At 36.4% G+C, this 23,757-nt stretch overlaps 1 protein-coding gene across 1 annotated transcript in view; it reads left to right on the top strand.

Annotated features, from left to right (window-relative positions):
- Window positions 1-22,691, top strand: part of LOC306873519 (metal transporter CNNM2-like) — a gene marked incomplete at its 3' end in the record, with an annotated part of 46,787 nt that extends 24,096 nt beyond the window's left edge. Inside the window, 7 exon segments of the mRNA XM_079422862.1 lie at window positions 14,362-14,505; window positions 14,818-14,960; window positions 16,383-16,550; window positions 16,856-16,949; window positions 18,687-18,749; window positions 20,212-20,390; window positions 22,479-22,691. Coding sequence (XP_079278988.1) covers window positions 14,362-14,505; window positions 14,818-14,960; window positions 16,383-16,550; window positions 16,856-16,949; window positions 18,687-18,749; window positions 20,212-20,390; window positions 22,479-22,691 — 1,004 coding nt within the window.
- Between the last annotated feature and the right edge of the window lie 1,066 nt (window positions 22,692-23,757).

Here is a 23,757-nt window from a genome sequence, read left to right as displayed (position 1 = left end):
GTCAAGAAGAAGCACATTAAGGTCTTGGAGTGGTCTAGCCAGTCTCCAGACCTTAATCTCATAGACAATCTGTGGAGGGAGCTGAAGGTTAATGACTTGGAGACTATCTGCAAAGAGGAGTGGGACAAAATCCCTCCTGAGATGTGTGCAAACCTGGTAGTCAACTACAAGAAACATCTGACCTCTGTGATTGCCAACAAGGGTTTTGCCACCAAGTATGAAGCCATGTTATGCAAAGGGGTCAAACACTTATTTGACTCATTAAAATGCAAATCAATGTATAACTTTTTAAAAATTCTGGATTTTTTTGTTGTTATACTGTCTCTCACTGTTAAAATAAACCTACCATTAAAAATATAGACTGATAATTTCTTTGTCAGTGGGCAAACGTACAAAATCAGCAGGGGATCAAATAATTGTTTTGCCCACTGTATGTTGAAGTTTTCTAATGAATCAGCATTTATTGTGGCCTGTGATCCCTCATTGTAAATACATCTAATCAGTGTGCGAGTTATAGTGTATCTTGTGGGCAAGAAAAGTGTTGATGATAAAGAAATAATCTTTAGAAAATCTTAAAAACTAAAATCTTAGAAAACATCTTAAAACACATCTGCCAAGTTTGTAAAAGTTTTTTTTTTACACTGATTTTAGTTTCATATTTTGAAAAACTTCTATACTATTTTCAAAAAGTTAAATTTTAATGACTCAATTACATTAAATATATGTGTGTATACATCTATATTATATATTTTATTATTGTAAGTTTAAAGTATTTTTAACGAGACCATGATTATTAATTCATAAATATCATGAGTTGCACCATGTTATTTTGCAATCTGAACTAACCTTGCCTTGTCATAAAATGGTCAAATTGCCTGATATTTTAACATTATTATTTATCTAATATTATTTACTGACCTTGACTGACAGTCAGTGATATCATACTGACCTTGACACACACTCGATGATATCATAGTTCTATTTTTCAGCATATTTGTAGCAGCACATGACTTTGATTTAGCAGACAAAAGCAAATATCAATGGGCATGAAGCAGTTTTGCTAATTCTTGTGTTTCTGATTTAAATGTTTACAATTTTTCTACAAAATAATAAAAGATTATGCCAAGCTCTAACTTTTTCAATTTATACTATCCAAAACCACACACACACACACACACACACACACACACACACACACACAGACAGTTACATACAGTCACACACACACAGACATGTTGGTTTTTTATGAAGGTAGATCAGTAGCAAAACTCGAGAGCTTGTTGATCTGAATGTGAGAACTTGTCATATTAACATTCGTATTTGTAAGTTGAAATTTACACTCACAGCTCTGATCTGAAAAGCTGAATCTTTCGATTTGCACACACAGACAATAATCAAAACACCCGTGTTTTGAAGTCGAAGTTGCAGATTAATAGTTACACATGTGTAGAATGACATTCACATAAACAAAATGACACACACAAACGTGCGCTTTTGCGCTTTACTTCAGTTTCGCTGTAAAACCTCAAGTCAGCACTTACAATATCTCAGATCTGGCAGTACAACTTCAAATCTTAGTGCTTTGACTTTTGCTACTCCTTCTGCGGTATTCCTGTAGCAAAACTCACTTGTGCACTTGTAAATGCAGACGTGAGAGCTCAGAGCCGGGGGCGGGGCTGGGCTGCGAATGAAGACATTTTATTGGTCGATGCCTGACCAGTGAACAACGCCAGCCATCGCGACTTGCCCTGCAGAAAGAAACATGTTTTTTTATGTATCAGTTATTTGTAAAACACTGGAAACTATTTTCATTGAATATCCTTGGCTTTTATATGATTTTAAGACACAGCATTCATCTTGTCATACAGGTATTATCTGGTAGACAAATAATGCAACATCTTTCATATGTATATTCTACTGCACATTGCAGAGTAGTATCGCTTTACCAGAGCCGTTGAGAAACAATTGATTGTGCATTGATAACTACGCTGACCACACTTTACAATATCATTTTATTCTGGGGAATGAGACAGCATTGTTCTCATGCTCCTTGGCAGTCAAATGTGACCAAACACCTTAAGTGTAACTTTTAACCGATAAAATAACTGTACTACATTTTAGCTCAGTTCTGTTTAGTTAATTTGAGGAGATTTTACTAAATAATAGGCGATCAATTTACTAAATAATTATGATCCATGAATGACCGTTTAAAAAAGGCCTATAACATTTTCTAATATGCTTATTTATATTACGATTAGTGTAGTATTTAGGATTAAAATAGAGAAAATGTTTTCCAGTGCAAAGAGGCAAATTAGAGGCATTTGGTGGCCAGAAAGATAATATTCATATGTAATGCCATGGCTTAACCACTAGATGCCCTTATGGCTGTTTAATAAATACATGTGGACTATTTAGCTCAACTCTAGTTGCTCAAAACAGTATTGCCGTTCATAACTGCTTATTTTTTTAGGTTTTGCTTTTTAATGTACATTTAGACGTTATCAAACACTCGATTTTTATAAGTTAGATTTTTTTTATGTTGCATTTAAAAAGGTTCATTACTGACAAGCAAATAAGGAATTTAACCCAATAAAGAAGTTTAAATTATTTAATAAAAAACAAAATAACAGAGTTATGTCGCAACTCTGGTACAGTGATATTACTCTGCAATGTGCAGTAGAATATACATATGAAGGCATTATTTGTCTACCAGATAATACTTGTATGACAAGATGAATGCTGTGTGTTAAAATCCTGTAAAAGCTAAGGATATTCAATGAAAATAGTTTCCAGTGTTTTACAAATAACTGATACATAAAAAAACAGTTTTCTTTCTGCAGGGCAAGTCGCGATGGCTGGCGTTGTTCATTGGTCAGGCATCGACCAATAAAATGTCTTCATTCGCAGCCCAGCCCCGCCCCCGGCTCTGAGCTCTCACGTCTGCATTTACAAGTGCACAAGTGAGTTTTGCTACAGGAATACCGCAGAAGGAGTAGCAAAAGTCAAAGCGCTAAGATTTGAAGTTGTACTGCCAGATCTGAGATATTGTAAGTGCTGACTTGAGGTTTTACAGCGAAACTGAAGTAAAGCGCAAAAGCGCACGTTTGTGTGTGTCATTTTGTTTATGTGAATGTCATTCTACACATGTGTAACTATTAATCTGCAACTTCGACTTCAAAACACGGGTGTTTTGATTATTGTCTGTGTGTGCAAATCGAAAGATTCAGCTTTTCAGATCAGAGCTGTGAGTGTAAATGTCAACTTACAAATACGAATGTTAATATGACAAGTTCTCACATTCAGATCAACAAGCTCTCGAGTTTTGCTACTGATCTACCTTCATAGTTTTTGTGGTTTATGGGGACTCTCCATAGGCGTAATGGTTTTTATACTGAACAAACTGTGTGTGCTATTGCCCTACACCAACCCTACACCTAAACTTATCCCTCACAGGAGACTTTGTGCATTTTTAGATTTTCAAAAAAACACCATTTAGTATGTTTTTTAAGCCTTTTGAATTACGGGGACATAGGCAGTGTCCTCATAAACCACCTTCATATTGTAATACCTCTGTCATACCCATGTCATTATACAAATTTGTGTCCTCATAAACCACATAAACATGCGCACACACACACACACACACACACACACACACACACACACACACACACACACACAGTCACTCACAGTCACACACACACAGAGTCACACACAGAGTCACACACAGTCACACACAGTCACACACGCACGCACGCACGCACGCACACACACACACACACACACACACACACAGTCACACACACACACACACACACAGTTATAGATATATGATTTGAAGTCACCCAGATGTTTTTTGTCATTTATTTAAATCTAATCTATAGATTAGAGCTATTTATATGCTATGGCTACAAAGTTATAAATGCAACTCAGGGTCAAACATTTGGATAGCAATACACAAAGTCCTCTTATGAAACATGTCACTTATTCTGTGATGTCCCACCACTCATTTCCATGGTCCCAGTAGTTGTCAGAACTAAAATATTTTCTGAGAAGGCTGATCGCTGTCTGTCTGAGACAGTGTCCCTGTTGCCTTACGTGACTATTTATGGTGGGAATTACGCTATGGAAAAATATGACAAACTGCATTCCAAGACTTAAACTGGAAATGGTGGAAAAGAGCACACAGCGAGTCTCAGAAGAGCAGTAGACGTTCTCATGAAGGGTTGTCGGGCCATCTCACATCCACTCATTTCTGCTGAGCTATTATCTGTATTAAATTTTATACAACATATGTGTAATATTGTCTTATGAGGATGGAGATGACCTTGACGACGATAGTGCTGAAGATAATAATAAATGTAAACTAATGTAACCATGAATGAAGTAAAAATATAAATTTAGCATTATGTTGCATTTACCTATCTTGATTTATATTGATTCAGTAATCATTTTAGTGAATTAGGTTATCTGATGCTTAATGTACGGTTAGGATGAGTGCTAATTGGAGATTTTACAGTAAGTGCTACACAGTGGGATGCAACGGATAAATAGTCAGATACCCTAAAAATGCTACAGCAGTGAAGATGCATTTTTTTGACCAAAAATCGCCTATATAGACTGTGACACAGATGCAGACATGCCCACATTCATGCATTTCAATGGGTTTAAACTCCTTGCTCTTTTTTAGATTTTGTTCACATTTACAAATAACTGACTGTCATGACCTAGTATGGTGTTCATTTACAGTATTCAATACTAAAATTTAGCGGTAGTAACTTACTTTTGCCGTATCAGTTACATGCACATTCAAGCTCTGATGATATCCCAGTTGTTGTCTAATTTTAAGCAGATCATTGAATCAGTGAGTTGTTGACTCAAGAACAGCTGATATCGGATCAGTCCAATTTGCAAAAGAATTGCTCAGTGTTATTTGTGAGCCAGTTCGTCAGGTTCATTTGAAAGAATCAGGTTGTGCACGAATTGGACATCACAAATCAGGGTGGCAAACTCTTCAGTTCAAAAAACAAAGAACAATACGATTTTAAGAAATGTAGTGGAGTAAATTGTACAATATTATGCTTTGAAATGAAGTGAAGTAAAAGTTTCCCAAAATAAAAACAGTCTGATGAATTATACAATACTTCAAAATGTACTTAAGTACAGTAATGAGGTAAACATACCTCAATACTGTCCACTGCTGTTTACAAAGCACACATATTATAAAAGCCTGTTTCTGCGTCAGAGTAAAGAAATAAAACAGGTAATTCTGAGATTAAGATTGAAATAAGTCATACTGTAAGATATAAAGTCACAGTTATGAGGAATGAAGTTACATTTGTTGGATATGAACTTGCAATTGAGATATAAATTTGAAATAAAGTCTTTGTATTCTTCAATTCATGCTATATGCCATGTATTAACCCTTCAAAGAAACAAGATATTAGGTTCTGTACTGCACATGTTTGTTGTAACTCCGTTTTGAATATGTGACTGTAGAATTAAGGTACAATCATACTTATTATTTTTCTGTGAATTTTTGGGGGCAAAATAGATTTGAAAGTGACTTCTGTGTGAGCAAAGTTTCACAAATCGCTATACTATTAACAATCAATCTTTTTTCCCAGGAAATTTTGCTAATGTTACGCACGAATGTACAATGCAATAAGCGTCAAAGCAATATTAAATCTGCTGTGTGCAATTTCTGCAGCAGAAATTATGGAATTGGCATCCGATGGAATTGTATAATGACTGTGTCTATGTTTTCCTGTCTTCGATTATTTAAACAAATATTCATTATAAACTCCTGCAGTGATTTTCTGGAAAAGCATATCAATCCTCAGAGTTCTAAACTGCACCATGTTTCTAAAAATAGTAGCTTCAAATTTTCTTTTATTCAAGCTCTGACTTCACAGATAATGAAACCAAATTGTAATTTTTTCTTTTTTCTCTACCTTGGGATATAAATATTCCCCGCAGAGAACAGAGGAGAAGCTAATATCCTTGTTTCCTTGAAGGGTGAGATATGGTGTACTCAAGGGAATCTATGAGGGAAAATACATAAAGTAAACATGTTTTTTTTTTTTCCACTGTGGCCTGAATAAACCCCTCTTTTTGTGCAGAGATTTAATGCTTGAGCACTTATTTATTTAGTCTTGTGGTTTCTACTACCCCTTGACCCTTGCCCTTACGTCCTCTCTCCAAGGGTGATTCATTTCCACTTGCATACAAAGGGTTGACTGAAGTTATTAAAACACTGTCTTGTGGAGTTGTTTTCTGTGGTAACACTGGTAACCCTTGCTATAAAGTAACTTCATTGTCACATAATCACCCTTAAGAACTAGTATAACTCAGGTTCCTTTTGAGATTTAGAAGGGAGTCTCAAAAATTACCCAATAAAATATTATACTAACTTATTAATTTTAAGTTAAATTGTGTTTAGATGGTATAAGGTCTGCTAGAATATAGTGGCCGATCAATTCCATTTATTTTCATATATTATTTCTCCCTCTTGTTTACTGTTGTCGTTAACAGTTCTGTCTAATATGGATAGAAGTCTGTCTAATAATCAGTTAGAACTGTTAAACAAAGGGATCACAATGTATTGGGGGGGGGGTGCAATCTCTGATCATGCTCAGTTGCTGCATACTCGCGTAAACATGCAATGGCTTTCGTTTGCACGCTATTTTACTTTCACTTTCGAACAGTTAGTCAGACGCTGATTGATCTGCTCAAATCGAATACAATTTTACACGCTCTGCACATGCTCCTCCAATTAATTATCCATTAATGGTTTAAAGGGGTCATCGGATGCAAAATTTACTTTACAAGTTCTTTGAACATAAATGTGTTGGAAGTGTGTGTACACAACCATCCTATAATGATAAAAATCCACCCAGTGTTTTTTTATTTTATCCGTATTTTAAAATCCCCTTTCTCAAATCAGGCTGTTCTGAGATTCCTGTCAGAATGACATAGTTCTGTACAGGCCACTCCCACGATAGTTGATTGACAGGGCCGTCTTACCTTAGACCCACCCTGAGTGAGCTGTCATCAGTCCGTCATTGTGTCGGCTCCAGTCCAGGGGAAGACACGAATGTCTCAGATTAAACGATTGAGGTGTTTTGTTGTTGGATGTAGTAATGAATATAGCAGTCATCATTTACTCCCGACATCTGAGCTGCTGACGACGCAGAGGATTAATGTTAAATTCGTTTTGAAGGGAATGCACCGATCCCCGATCTACCTAAATGCATCTATGTTCGTGCGAATCATTCGTGATCCAGCATTATCTACAGAAGTGAGTATAAAGGTTTTTTATGAATCTTTGCAAATCGCCTTTTGTAATAAAGTACTAGTTAGCCAGTTTCATGGCTAAAGTAAACAGTACAGCTCGTCACTCCACGGAAGAGAGGAGCGGGGTGAGCAGAGTCATTAGCATTTAAAGCAACATGGACAAAAAAACGGCTTGCTGAAAACAGAGCTGATTTTGACAGGGTAAAAAAGGTGTTTTTAACACTACCATTGAGAAATTTGAACCAAAGTATGTTATAGACTTTTCATTAAGACCCTAATGAATCATATCAACTTGTGGAAAATGGGCATCCGATGAACCCTTTAAATAAATAAGTTCGTTAAGAACACTGAGGGGGCACAAATTTTTTCTGAGGGGGCAAGGCCCCCTTTTGCACCCCCCCCCCACCTTGCCTGTGTTGTATTTAAAATGAGTGTTAGCTTTAAAACAGTGTTTACTTCCTTTTTAATTATATTTTTATGAAATATTTATTTCTGAAAAATACTTTGTCATCTAAAGTATAAATGTTTACAAATTATTTTTTTAAATTAATTTTCAAATGATTTCAAATTTCTTAAATATTAATTAAAATGAATACATTTATATCGGCTTTATATCGGCCACCCTGCTTTCCAAGATATCGGCATCGGCTGTCAAAAAAACAATATCGGTCGACCACTACTAGAATGTTAAAAAAATTTTCAGTGTTAAGTAAATATTTTTAAATTGTTTTGTAATAGTTTTTTTTTTTCTTTGAAAAGCAAGACAAAACAGTAAAAAGCTAAATTTAATTTATGCAATGGTGAAAAAAATTGGCAAAATACATGCCAAAATACAAAAAAAAACCGCGAAAAAACATAATTCTTTTGTATTTCAGTGCATCCCTAGTTATTGGTCTAACCCATATGCAAATGTAATATATGTGTGTTAAATTTAACATATATGAAATATATTGTAATATGAAGTAAAAAACATAAGAAACCAATTAAAATTGGAGCTGTTTCATATATTAACATATGTCTAGTCCAAACAAATATGCATTTTTATTTTTTTTGCATTTTTGGACATATGTCATGTATATTGGATATATAAATAAAAGTTGATATATATAATACCATACAAATATCATCATATCGATTTTATAAACATATGTACATAAACAAATTTTATTTACTAAGGATTTTATATATGTTATAAACTTACATCTTCATCTACCCAGAAAATGTACTTGTGTGGAAAATATATGTTGTTCTATGTGTATATGCCATATGTTCAATTTCCTTATGGGATAATAAGACACTGCATTTATTTTTAATAGTTTCATTAATTCCAAACATTGGTGATGTAAAAAAAATATAAGATCGCAAACATAAAGTACACTTTTCACATGCTACATGCTTTATGTTCACTGAAGTCATTGTAGAGGCAAAATAAGGATACACACACTCAAGTTAATGCCACACTCCTTAAGCAGAGATTTATACCCAATCATTGTTTGTGTTGTCATGGGGTTTGCCACAAGTGCGTCCCAGGCTTCCTAGTATTTCAGCAAATGGCCATCTGCATGTAAACGACCAGCTCTGAGACAGATCAGATCACCCATCAGTCGCTTTGGTGAGAATATTGCCCTAGTGGAATGGAAACTTCATTTCAGGGCTAATATTAGCCTGGCTCTCTGGAAAATTCCTTCTAAAAGTTCACAAGCTGAGAAAAGGCGAAGAATTTGTTTGGTGTTTTGCTTGACGGTATACACAAAAAGAGTTTGCACTTTTGTCTTTGGGATATGGATTAACCCTTGTCCTTTTACCGGCTTTCAGTGTTTATTTAGTTGAAATAAACCCCAATTATCAGAAACAGGAGCTGTTTGTTCGATCCTTCTTCGAAAGTCTTTTTAGAAAGCACAAGGCTTATGATATGTTTGTCCACTCCAGTGGAGATTTCTCACCAAGACTGGACTACTTTTGTTCAAAGACACAATTGACAATGTTTTAAGACTGAACCCAATTACTCTAGACCTCTAGACCTTCAATTACAAAGACAAAACACTTCAGTGTTTTGGGAAACAGGGTCAGACTTTTGAACTTCGTAATAAGAGCATGGCTTCATGCCAGAGACACTGTAGAGTGTTGATTGTACAGGTACAGAGTGTAATGAAATAACTAGTAAGTGTACGATTTGTTAAGATTTGGTGTAGAATCCACAGTAGGATTGTTGCTGTTGTCAAAGATTTTGATGCTAATACCATTATCAGACTGCCAACAGCTATTACACACTGTAGGATCTGCGTGTGTGGCCAAAAATGAGAAGTGTGTCATTATTTACTCCCCCTCATGTTGTTCCAAACATGTTTTATTGACTTTCCTCTGTGGAACACAATATAATACCTCAGTGTTTTGAAAGGAAATGGGTCCAGTGTTATTTTGTGTTCTGAACAGAAAATAATGTAATGCAGGTTTGAAATGACATGAAGTGGGTAAGAGTAAATTAGGACTTTTTATTTTTGAGTACCTTTAACCATACCTTTAAGCTTGATTACATTCCAATACAGTTAGAAAACACATTTCACATGTGTAAATATTCCTTTTTACCCATACACAACTGTAACATATCCACACAGCAGGGGCAGTGTTTCCGTATGGCAGAGTATGACAGTTGCCATATCCTAGCCCAGTGTGCCGTGAAAAATTATCTAAACTTCATATCTCTATTATATTTCGTTATTATTATTTTAAATCAGTTAATCTGTTTTACAAATATTTAACCAATGATAAGCATTAAAATGAGCTTCTCAGTAAAACTTTGTGACGCCATTGGATCCTCAAATTGTCAGCGAAACCTCGTAACTTCACCCCGCCTCCTTTCAGATTCATGCGCAGCCTGGAGGAGCCAGGGGCCCGTTTTTCGTACGTTGCTTATTACATCCGAGATCAAATGACACATCCAAGATGATATCATCACGCTAATCAGGATCTGGCTAATTCGGTTCTTCAAACGCACCTGTTGTTGATGATTAGTATGGCTGGATTGAGTTTTCTGAGATAATTGCGCGTTCATGGGTTGGTTTAACAGGGGTTATGTATCGATACTCGAAACCACGATCAGCAATGCAGTGACTGGCCGGCGGCAAGACAGCAACGTAATATCATATAATTAAAAAAGACACCCGATGAAAAACTTGACAAATTTCTGGACTTTTATAAGGACATAAATGTGATAATCGATAAATGAGATGTGCACTGTTTTTATTTTACTTAAATATTTTTTACATGATTCCCAATTATTTATATTCACGATTTCAAATTTTTGTACAGGCTTTACATTTTTATTTCAATGTAGAAATTAGCCATTCATTTAATGTTATCTTTGAAACAGATTTGTTACGTGCCAGCATTAATTAAAGTCTCTTAAGGGTCAAGATCATGTTATCTGCATCTCCTTCTCTCCATAAAGCCACTCCCAACTGTCACCACTCAAATTAATGCACGACTATCTGTATTGCATGTGTGTAAGTCTCTAATACAATTATGAAGTAATTATTTTATGATAGATAAATCTTTCAGTGAGTAAAACTGGGTGTGTTTATAGTATTATAGACTACACAACATTATTATATCATTTTTAAATTCATTTTTATATAAATTTAAATATATAATAAATTATTAAATAAATAAATTCTTTTAAATTATTGTCCCTGGATCAGTAGGATACTCTTGTAATAAAGTAGCAGTGGTTAGGACAGATTTTAAGTATCAATTCTGCTTAAAAAGATGCAATCTAATCCTGTTTACATGAAATAAGCCTGCACCCGAGCAGGTTTAATCTTACGGACCTATTGCTATGACAGCAACTCCAGGATGAGCTTCGAAGAACCAAATAATCCAAGATCATGCCAAATCGTCAACAATCAAATCCAGCTAACTTGATTTAGCGACATACAAAGAACGGACCCCTGATCTCCGCTTTTTCACAATGCAAGGGTAAATAAATAACTGATGTTTGAATAGTACAGCGTTTTCTTTACTCAAACACTATGTCTGTAAAGGCTAATGTTTTTTATCTGTTTGAAGAGTGGAGAAGTAGGCTATTTGCCATCGAGGCGTATAGCCAATATACTTTAGTACGTTTAAATATCCTGTGTATATTGCGCTTCATTGTTTAGCCTAGGCTATATAATGAGATTTTGGTTCTATGGTTTTGTTAAACGCTGCCACTGCCATACAGTAAATGAAATATGTTGTCATATGAAGTAAAAATGTATAATACATTTTGGACATATATATATATATATATATATATATATATATAATGTACATGCATATCCACCCTAAATGTTATATAAGGAAATATAAAAGATAGACATGTGTAGTTGCATATATAAATAATATATATTGTTGACATATGTGACCCTGGACCACAAAACCAGTCATAATGGTCAGTTTTTCTAAATGGAGATTTATACATCATCTGAAAGCTGAATAAATAAGCTTTGTTAGGATCGAATAATATTTGGCCAAGATACAACTATTTGAAAACTTGAAAAAAAATCTAAATATTGAGAAAACTGCCTTTAAAGTTGTCCAAATGAAGTCCTTAGCAATGCATATTACTAATCAGGAATTAAGTTTTATCTTCATAATCTTCAAAATATTTTCATGGAACATGCTCTTTACTTAATGGCCTAATGATTTTTGACATAAAAGAAAAATGGACAATTTTGACCCATACAATGTATTTTTGGCTATTGCTACAAATACAGTGGTGTGAAAAAGTGTTGGCCCCCTTCCTTATTTTTTATTTTATTGCATGTTTGTCACACTTTAATGTTTCAGATCATCAAACAAATTTAAATATTAATCAAAGATAACACAAGTAAACACAACATGCAGTTTTTAAATGAAGGGTTTTTTTTATGAAGGTAAAACAAAATCCAAACCCACATGGCCCTGTGTGAACAAGTGTTTGCCCCCCTCCCCCCTGTTAAAACAACTGTGGATTATCACACCTGAGTTCAGTTTCTCTAGCCACACCCAGACCTGATTACTGCCACACCTGTTCGCAATCAAGAAATCACTTAAATAGGACCTGCCTGACAAAGTCAAGTAGACCAAAAGATCCTCAAAACATCCTACACATCATGTTGAGATCCAAAGAAATTCAGGAACAAATGAGAAAGAAAGTAATTGAGATCTATCAGTCTGGAAAAGGTTATAAAGCCATTTCTAAAGCTTTGGGACTCCAGCGAACCATAGTGAGAACCATTATCCACAAATGGAGAAAACATGGAACAGTGGTGAACCTTCCCAGGAGTGGCCGGCCGACCAAAATTACCCCAAGAGCGCAGCGACGACTCATCCAAGAGGTCACAAAAGACCCCACAACAACATCTAAAGAACTGCAGGCCTCACTTGCCTCAGTTAAGGTCAGTGTTCATGACTCCACCATAAGAAAGAGACTGGGCAAAAATGGCCTGCATGGCAGAGTTCCAAGACGAAAACCGCTGCTGAGCAAAAAGAACATAAAGGCTCGTCTCAGTTTTATCTTGATGTTTTCCCTTCACATCCAAGACTTTTGGGAAAATACTCTGTGGACTGACGAGACAAAAGTTGAACTTTTTGGAAGGTGTGTGTCCCATTACATCTGGCGTAAAAGTAAATCAGCATTTCAGAAAAAGAACATCATATCAGCAGTAAAATATGGTGGTGGTAGTGTGATGGTCTGGGGCTGTTTTGCTGCTTCAGGACCTGGAAGACTTGCTGTGATAAATGGAACCATGAATTCAGCTGTCTACCAAAAAATCCTGAAGGACAATGTCCGGCCATCTGTTCGTGACCTCAAGCTGAAGCGAACTTGGGTTCTGCAGCAGGACAATGATCCAAAACACACCAGCAAATCCACCTCTGAATGGCTGAAGAAAAACAAAATGAAGACTTTGGAGTGGCCTAGTCAAAGTCCTGACCTGAATCCTATTGAGATGCTGTGGCATGACCTTAAAAAGGCGGTTCATGCTCGAAAACCCTCCAATGTGGCTGAATTACAACAATTCTGCCAAGATGAGTGGGCCAAAATTCCTCCACAGCGCTGTAACAGACTCATTGCAAGTTATCGCAAACGCTTGATTGCAGTTGTTGCTGCTAAGGCGGCCCAACCAGTTATTAGGTTTTGGGGGCAAGCACTTTTTCACACAGGGCCATGTGGGTTTGGATTTTGTTCTCTCTTCATAATAAAAAACTTCATTCAAAAACTGCATGTTGTGTTTACTTGTGTTATCTTTGATTAATATTTAAATTTGTTTGATCTGAAACATTAAAGTGTGACAAACATATAAAAAAACAGGAAGGGGGCCAACACTTTCTCACACCACTGTATACCCCAGTGATTTAAGACTGGTTTTGTGGTCCAGGGTCACATGTGTAATTTTTCACGGCACACTGGGCTAGGGTATGGCAAAACTTCATTTTTGATTTGTTATATGCATTGCTAAGAACTTCATTTGAACAACTTTAAAGGCAATTTTCTCAATATTTAGATTTTTTTGCACCCTCAGATTCCAGATTTTCAAATAGTTGTATCTCGGCCAAATATTGTCCGATTCTAACAAACCATACATCAATGGAAAGATTATTTATTCAGCTTTCAGATGATGTATAAATCTCAATTTAGAAAAATTGACACTTAAGACTGGTTTTGTGGTCCAGGGTCACATATATGGTTGCCACATACAATATCATAAAAATTATCATAGAAATATTAACATATGCACATATACATATTTTAATAGGGAGATTTTGAATATTTTATAAACTTAAATCTCCACCTACACAGAGAATTAAAATATTTTATATTATAAAAGAAAATTATATATTGCCTTAGTAAATATAAGGCAATATCACTATTAATATAGGGCAATATATGTCATGTATTACATTTCCTTTACATTTGCAATCCATAATGTATTAGAAAACACATGGCGTAAGTGTAAATAGTTTTTATATGTAAACAGTTTAAATCTTTAAACCAAGAATGATTTGTGTCTAAACCGACATCTAAACAACTCTATTACTTCCTAGGTAAATCTCACCTGGCAATAGTCCAGCGGGTTAACAATGAAGGAGAAGGCGACCCGTTCTATGAAGTGCTTGGTATTGTCACCCTAGAGGACGTCATTGAAGAAATCATCAAGTCTGAAATCCTGGATGAGACAGACTTATATAGTATGTGCCATGAAAGTCTTGTGTTTTCTTTACAAAGCAGTTTAAATAGTACATTGTAAAATGAAGTGTCTAATGTCGTATGAATGAGTTATACAATAACTCGTTAATGTTAATCTACCTCACAATTTCCCCAGTCTCTTGCTATGGCATGGTTTTAAGTAGTGAAATTTATTTTGGCTTTCACTTTTAAATTTAACTTAACATTACAGAAACTTTTTCAGGTATCATTGTAAATATACATTCGCAAACATACAAGGAAAGGCGTTTTACACAGCACTGAACTTTTTTCCCGTCATCCCACTTTTCCAACAGCCGACAACAAAACAAAAAAGAAAATCACCCATCGAGAGAGGAAGCAGGATTTCTCAGCTTTCAAGCACATGGACAATGAAATGAAAGTTAAAATATCACCTCAGCTTCTACTGGCTACTCTACGTTTCCTAGCAACAGGCAAGTGTACTGCATTGCTGCTTGATTTACCCCAGTGTGTCCTGTGACTGTAGTATGGTTAGGCTGCTCACAAAGAGGAGGAGCTTGGCCTCTGGGTTTTGGGGAAAGTTGTGCTATGATGTTGATGTTTTTTTGCATTCTAAGGTTTTGCATTTAGAGAGGGGCAGCTTGTTTGGGTTAGCGTATAGAGAATGCCTTTGAGCAAACAGCTAAGAGAAAGAATTAAAAACATCTTTGACACTGGCAAGAGAGCTTTCTCTTTCACTCTTCGGTTTCATAATGTGTGTTTCTCTAAGAAAGGAAAAAGGTTTTGTGTAGAAGCCACAGTAGGATTGTTGTTATGGTTTTCTGTTGTCAAAGGTTATGTTGCTGTACCGCTTTGACAGATTTTTTTTTTTTTTTAAAGCCAGGCTGTGGAAACAATTTGATTAAGCATTAAATATCATGTTAGATAAATAACATACGCTACAGTTCAAAAGATGCATTAATTTGATCAAAAGTGACATTAAAGACATTTATAATGTGACAGCAGCTTTCTATTACAAATAAATGCAGTTTTTTAGTCATCAAGATCTGTCTGTCTGTCTGTCTATCTATGATTTCCACAGAAATATGAATAGCAGCACAACTGTTTTCAACATTCATAATGATTTTACTGTGTTTTTGATTAAATAAATGCAGGCTTGAAGAGCATAGGTGAAAACTTATTAATGGTAATGTACATTATATTTTTGTATAACTGCTGATTCTTGCCTTCTTGCCGAATTGTTCAGGCCTTTGTCACAACCTTCTACGAGTCATTTCCCTTTGCTTTACTGTTGATCAAGCCACTGAAGGTCCCAAGTATGGTTGTGTACAATAGAGACAAAAAGTGCATGCCAAACATATTCTGACCGGAGTTCCCCTTTAAACCTAATACCAGGATTTGGTGAGAACTTTCCTGTTGTGGCTTACGCTAATCATCGATTAACAAATACAATACTATTAGCGTTTCCTGGTCAAGGAGGGACCAGCTGCCAGATTACACAGATACTTGTAAACAGAACAATGTTACAATGAGTTATTTAGCAAGAGACAACCATCATAATGGACAAAACACATCATTAAATATTCACAGAAACTTTAAACAGAATTAAAAAAAATAGTTTGCTTTGTATGTTTTAGAAGACTTAAAACGGTCAGAGAAGATTCACAAGGCAATATTTTCACAGATGGATAGGTGGTTATTGAAATGTATTATTTGTCCAAAAAAATGCTAGAATGTCATTATCCCAAGGTTTACTAATATACCGTGTGATGTTTTGAAACCAGGAAATATGATATTACCTGTACCCATGGTTTAAAATGGCCCTGACTTAACATTTTCAAGTGCAATCAACCCACAGGAACAGGAAGATGATGATCGTGTCTCCTTTTGCTTTACAGAAGTAGAAGCATTTAGTCCAAGCCAGATGTCCGAGAAGATCCTTCTACGTCTCCTCAAGCACCCCAACGTCATCCAGGAGCTCAAATATAATGAGAAGAATAAGAAGGCCATTGAACATTTCCTCTTCCACCGCAACAAGCCTGTGGACTATTTCATCCTCATTCTGCAGGTCAGCTTGGTTGTTTGTTCCAGGGCCGTAGAAGGCAAAGAGAGAAGGGATTGAGTTTATTAGCCTAGATCAAGCAGGGATTTTCGCAAGTATTTAACATGCCCTGTATGAAACGTTTCAACTAATGTCCCTATGCGAAAGAAGAATATTGTTGCCAAAGACAACCTTCCTTCTAAAGGGAAAAACTGAAACTAAAAATATGCATCAGTATCTATTTGGAATATAGATAAAAACAGTTAAAATATGCTTAAAACAGTTCCTAGCTATATTGAACATCTGGTTTTCAATGTAATCTGTTCTCTAAGGGGAAGGTGGAGGTGGAGGCAGGGAAGGAGGGAATGAAGTTTGAAGCTGGAGCTTTCTCCTCGTTTGGGATGATGGCTCTCACCGCATCTCCAGGTAAGCACAACTGCCAAATGTCTTTTTTTGTTTTAAAGAAATGGTTCTCCGAAAAAAGAAAATGTACTCATCCTCAGGCCATCCAAGATTTAGATGAGTTTGTTTCTTCATGGAACAAAATTAGGAGAAATTTAGCATTACATCACATGCTCGCTAATGGATCCTCTGCAGTGAATGGGTGCCGTCAGAATGTGAGTCCAAACAGCTGATAAAAACATCACAATAATGCACAAGAAATGCACATGAAAAGCTGTGTGTTTGAAACAAAACCATAATTAAGACATTTTAAACTTCAATTCCTTGCTTCCGGCTGAAGTCCTCTAAAGTCTTGTTTGAATCAGGAGGTAAATATGCACAGATCAAGCATTGTTTACAAGTCCAAAACAGTTCTAAACTAATTTTGATGTGAGAGTACAACGAAATTTTGGACTTTTTCATTGGAGGAAGCTCGTATTTTGTCCAGAAGCAATGGTTTGAAGTTAAAACACCTTAATGATTAATTTGTTTCTTACAAACACACAGCTTTTAGCATCTGGACTGGAGTTTTCATCACTTGTTTGGATTCTCATTCTGACGGCACCCATTCACTTCAGAGGATCCATTGGTGAGCAACAAGCTTAACTACGTACATTTTGGATGGATCCATTTTCAGCAATTTTTCATTTTTGGGCTAACTGTTTCTTTAAGAAATAATACTGCAATGCAAAATTATCTTGATACCACATGATACACCCACATACCTTGCAACATACTTTGAAGATCTACAGGAAGCGGAGCCTCATTCTGGCATCTTTGACATACGATTTTCAATCTGCTATGCGCTATTCCCACTCAGGCATTATTGTATGAAGATTGTGATTCAGGCATTCAAAAATAAATAACAGCATATTTCAGAAGGTTTCATTCCAGAAGTTACATGGCAAGAGAATTTAGGACTGTCATTGGTCTTGTAGCTTTTTAAAAGTACTGATACTGTAATCTGTAGGGGCGAGCAATATGATGGTAAATAGTACATCCGTGACATAAGAAACCTGTGACCAAGGTTCTGCTATGCTATATTTATTTCACAGTACACATATTTTTGCACCTATCACCAGCAATACAGAGTGAGATGTTTATGCTTTTTTTTTATTTATTTTTTTTATGTGGTGTGACAACATGGATGAATGGAATTGTTGTTGCTATTAATCATAATAAACTATTATTTTGCTAACTATTATAGTTTATTAGACATACTCTATATTGTCAAGCAACGTGCAGTATTTCTATATGAAATGTTGCCCATCTTGTGCATTTTATGTTTTATAATATACTAGCTATATTATAAAAGTTACAATATAAATATTTCATTTATCCAACAGAACATAAAATACATTAAAGTCTTTGAGGAGAAGCATCCACTGGCTATTTTGAAATGATGGTGGAGTGTTTTCAAATTATTATGAACAGTTTTAGATCAGTCAGAAATTTGCAGGAGTTGAATCTTATACCAAAGTGTAACCATGTGCTAGTTTAGGGGAATAGCACAGAACATAGGTGACCTCTGGTGGTGACAACATGGACCTACAGTAATACTAAGAGTGCCTTATTTTTTTCCGATTAAAATAAGTGGTATTTAGTGATTTTCTCTGATCCTTGATCTTTCAGTCCTTTTCCCTTCAGTTCTACCTTTTAGACACCTTGTTTTGTTTTCCACCTTTTTGATGCTTTCCTCTTCCTCTTTATTCTTCTCTGCAGTTCCTCTCTCCCTGTCTCGTCCCTTTGTGGTCAGTAGGGCTGAGTCTGTTGTTGGATCTCCAGGTATAGTTAAACCAACATGCTTGACAAGTCATATCATCCTTGTGCGGCTCAACATGTGTATCCTATATTCAGTTTCGATGCTTATTGTCCAGTTAAAGCAATGACTGAATCATTTGTGTCTAATCAAACAGTGTGAAGGTCAGACATCTGTCTGTGACTCATTGTAAACCATGCCGTATGTTACAGTAAACCCACAGAATCCCTCCCACACATTCTTACTTCACAGGCCTCCTGGAGTAAAGGGCGACAGCGAGGCCACACACACACACACACACACACACACACACACACCTCTGTCACCCACACATGCACACGCATACTGTTCCCTGTTCTCACATACCTCATGCTGATTACCAGCATGTAGGGTTCATAGTTGGGCCCCTTCAGGCAAGCATTGGAGCCTTGAACTAAAGACGCGGTGGCTCCTTCACGCCGCTCACACATCCAAACACGGATTACATACATTCCAACCAAATTGTGGCATTAACACACCCCCGCTTTTGAAAACGAGTGTGTATATACATGCGTATGCGTGTTTGTGTAAGAGCAAGAAAGAAAGAAAACAAATGTATGTACTGAAGTGTGAAAGTGCAAAATTAAAAGTCTTTTAGCAAGTGTTAGTGTATGCAAGTTAAGAGAATGTTTGTGTGTGTGCACTTGTAAATTTGCCCCCTCTTTATGAAGTGGAAAACATAAGCTGTGTTTAATTAAAAACAAAGCCAGTCTTCACTTTGAAAGCTCTTAGGCTTTTTATCATACTCTTGCCAGCGGCAACACTTTACATACATGAAACACCCCCTTCATAACTAGTGGCGCTATTATTGAGTTCTAAAAAGCTGTTAGAAGCTATTATCAAATAATAATATACCATGTACTACTTAGTGTCTCTATAAAGTTTTGAGGGTCTAGTCACTGAAGGATTTAGTGTACTAAAAAAAGCCATGAATATCTACAAACATACACTACTGTTCAAATGTTTTGGGTCATAGTGGTGCGATTTTTGAATATTTTTGAAAGAAGTCCATTATGCTCACCAAATGCATTTATCTGATCAAAAATACAGTACTATTGTGAAATATTATTCTATCTGTTTTCTATGTGAATATATTTTAATATGCTGATTTGTAGCTCAAGAAACATTTTATTATCAATGTGGAAAACAGTTGTGCAGCTTCATATTTTTGTGGAAGCCATAACACATTTAACACAAACTTTTGAAAGAAATAGTGTGCTTTTTAAACAGGTTCAAAACACACCGCTGTAGCTCATACAAACAGATAGTCCCGCCACTGGTTGAAACATTGCTGCTACATCAGGCTAGTCAAACAACAAGTCAGATAATTAATATTCATGAGCAAGCAGGGTAAGTTTTACATTGCCTTTCGAGATCATTTCTGCACCCCTGATTGTATGTTTGTTTTTTCATGGTTAATAAAATTATGCTTTTCTTTTTCCTGTCTAGAAAACAAATCCCCCCCTCGGTCATTTGGACTAAACCATTCTGACTCGTTAAATCGTAGCGAGCGGATTGAAGCCATCACACCGTCTCTGGGCAGCAGTAACCACCAGCTCAATGCCTTCCTGCAGATATATGTGCCAGACTATTCTGTCAGAGCTTTGTCAGACGTACAGTATATTAAGGTAAACAGAACTGCATAAACACGCCAGCTAACTTTCAGTTTCTGCACATTTTCTTGTTATTACAATTAATTTACCCAAAACAAAATCATGTAGTTCTTCACAAGCCATTAATTGCACATTTTTGAAACCATTGCGGCACCCATTGTGTGGCTTGGAGTTTAGACTTTAAACCAGGGGTCATCAACTCTGGACCTCAAGATCCACTTTCCTGTGGAGTTTGCAGGGTTTCCAACCCTAATCATACGCACCTGAACAAGCTGATCAAGTTGCAGATAGGTGCGTTCAATCCAGTTTGGATCTAAATTCTGCAGGAAACTGGATCTTGAGGTCCAGGGTTGAGGACTCCAGGTCTATACTGTGACCCAATGGCTGTAGTCCAGTGGCAGACTGTGGCTATGGCTGAGTGGTGAACATGGACTGTGGCTCAGTTACAAATCAATGGCTTTGGCTCAAAGACAAATGTGGATTTGAGTGTTAGCACTGGGATAGATATGGACTTGGTCACTGGGTATGGGTCTGTGGCAGATGGAGACATCGGTTCTTGGTGTGGCAATGGAATGAACGTTCCAAAAGAGGGTTTTCACAGCGATTCCATAAAAGAACATTTCTATGCTTCCCAAAGAACCTTTCAGTGAAAAAAATATATTTTTTTCTTAGTGTGTAGAACACTTTAATAATCTGAAGAATACTTCCCCTCTATAGAACCTTTTGTGCTATGGAAAGGTTCCATGGATGTTAAAAGTTATTCATGGAAACATACTGCAGGCCCTGTTTACACCTGGTATTAAGATGCACTTTGGTTGATAGGATCACTAGTAGACGAGTGTGACACATTCTCATTAGTACATGCTGTTTTAATCCATACTACTTGCTTAAAGTGCCCCTATTATGGATTTTGTTTATTATGGATTACCTTTCATGCAGTGTGTAACACGGCTCTAAGTGAATGAAAACATCCTTCAAAGTTTTAAATCTGAAAGTGCACTGTGTATAAAGTTATTGTCTCTCAAAAGAAAGAGTCGACTCTGAGTCATTGAAATTAGTCGTTTTTAAAATGACTCCCAAGCCGTTTCATGTTGACATCAACATGAAACATTAGCATATTGCCCGCCCACTTGTTGGTCTTTTCACGTTGGTCTGAATGAAAATGCAAATTCATTCTTTGCCACTAGGTGCAGCTTTTAGAGCGGTAAGAATAGCTGTTTCCCCGGTAACGCTGTACACAAAGCAGCACTGCGCTCACAAATGCTGCTTTATCGGCCGTTACAGGCATGATGAAATGGAAATGGGACCAATCACCGCAGATTAGCATCACGCAAAGGAGGGTTTGGGAAAATGAATCTTTGAGCGAATCGTTTGGGAGTCATTGAGCAAGTAAGGTAAAAATAAATGCATATTATAAGACAATGAAAGTTTTTTTGACCTTACATGCATGTCAACCTGGTGTTGGGGACTCCCAAAACCAAAATATGAACCTTTCATTACCTATAATAGGGACAATTTAAAATGAGATAAATATCACTCTATATCTCCAAATAATATCTTTTTAAGACGATATTTAAGTGCTTAGTTGGATCAGAAACATGGTATAAAGTGGCTTTACAGAGGCACGATGTAGTTTATTTTTAATAAGGTCCTTTATAATTTCAGTCTGATATACAGTAAACACTTTATGTGGTTATGAGGGAGTAAAAAAACTACACTGGGCATGTTTTTTTAGGGTAAAAGAGAAGAGTGGACGATGAACAGATAATTTTGAAATTCCAAAATAAAAGACAACATAACCAATTTCCAGTGGACCTATTTCATATTTCCAGGTTCTCAAAAGTGAATGGAATGGTAAACTTCTATAGTGAATGGAAACTACAACAAATATAATTTTTGCGTTTCGATTTGTCCCAATAGCAAACGAAAAAATCCATGATAGTATTTCTATGATTTTGCTAAAGAGGGGAAAAATGCATTGGAGAATGGCTACATTGTAGAATGTAAAATCTAAATTCACACTAAACTTATTTGAATTTTTTAATTTTGTTTTAACCCATTTTGTTTGTAACCCCCCTTTTATTCTTAATGTGTTATTGACAGGTAACGCGCCAACAGTATCAGAACGCCATCATGGCGTCACGCATGGACAAGACGCCACAGTCATCAGAGAGCGAGTACACCAAAATCGAAATTACTTTGACAGACCTCCATGATGGAGTGACCGATGAAACCACCACTCTGTTCAACCAGACACAGAACTGTGTGGCCCACAACAAGACGAACCACACAGGTCACAGCGAGGGGGCTATCTAGCCCTCAGTGGGGTGGTGGAGCAAAGCGGATAGCAGAACCCTGGAGCTGCTCACCACCCCAAACCACTCCACTCTGGTAGTGCAGTACTACTACTGGGACCTGAGTTTGGGTTGACCCAACGCAAAATGGGATACTCCAGTGACTCGGCCCGGTCAAATTAATTCAGATAAACCACAGCGTTTATGTCCCCCAGACCAAAGAGTTTGGAGGATGGACATTTTTATGCTCTGACGAGCCCCTCCAGCTTCACAGAAATGCTCCAGGCAGATGCTGTAATAGGGTAAATCAAAGACTGTTCCAAATACTGCTTTGAAGGAAACCGTGAACCAAGAGCATTCTACTCACATATTTATTTATTTTGTATGCATTTGTACATATGTGCATGTCTGAGGATATAATTGTCGGCACATGCAAACACCAGTCTGTAAATTGTGCATATGTATGTGTGTGCCTCTATGAGTGTCACTGATATCATGCACATGCTGTGTATACACACACACACACACACTCACCCCTCCCCCACCCCACCCCACCCCCCATATGTACCGGTGAGGGTCTTTTACATGTATATTTCAGAAATGGTTATTTTTATTGTTCTAAATCTGGTATATCCCATACTACCTTTTTAGAAAAATGAATCACTATATTGCCTTTAATTTTTTAACAAGTGCAATGAAACATTTATCATGATTACTGTATTGTAAATTATAGTTGTATGCATGTATTGTATCACATTTGTAGAGTGAGGAAAAAATGTATTTGATCCCCTGCTGATTTTGTACATTTGCCCACTGACAAAGAAATGATTAGTCTATCATTTTAATGGTAGGTTTATTTTAACAGTGAGAGACAGAATAACAAGAAAAATCCAGAAAACCGCATTTCAAAAAAGTTATAAATTGATTTGCATTTTAATGAGTCAAATAAGTATTTGATCCCCTATCAGTCAGCAAGATTTCTGGCTCCCAGGTGTCTTTTATACAGGTAAGGAGCTGAGATTAGGAGCACTCTCATAAAGGGAGTGCTCCTAATCTCAGTTTGTTACCTGTTTAAAGACACCTGTCCA

Source organism: Barbus barbus (genome assembly GCF_936440315.1).
Source record: "Barbus barbus genome assembly, chromosome: 8".
Taxonomy (NCBI): domain Eukaryota; kingdom Metazoa; phylum Chordata; class Actinopteri; order Cypriniformes; family Cyprinidae; genus Barbus; species Barbus barbus.
This window is presented reverse-complemented; position numbering and strand designations above follow the sequence as displayed.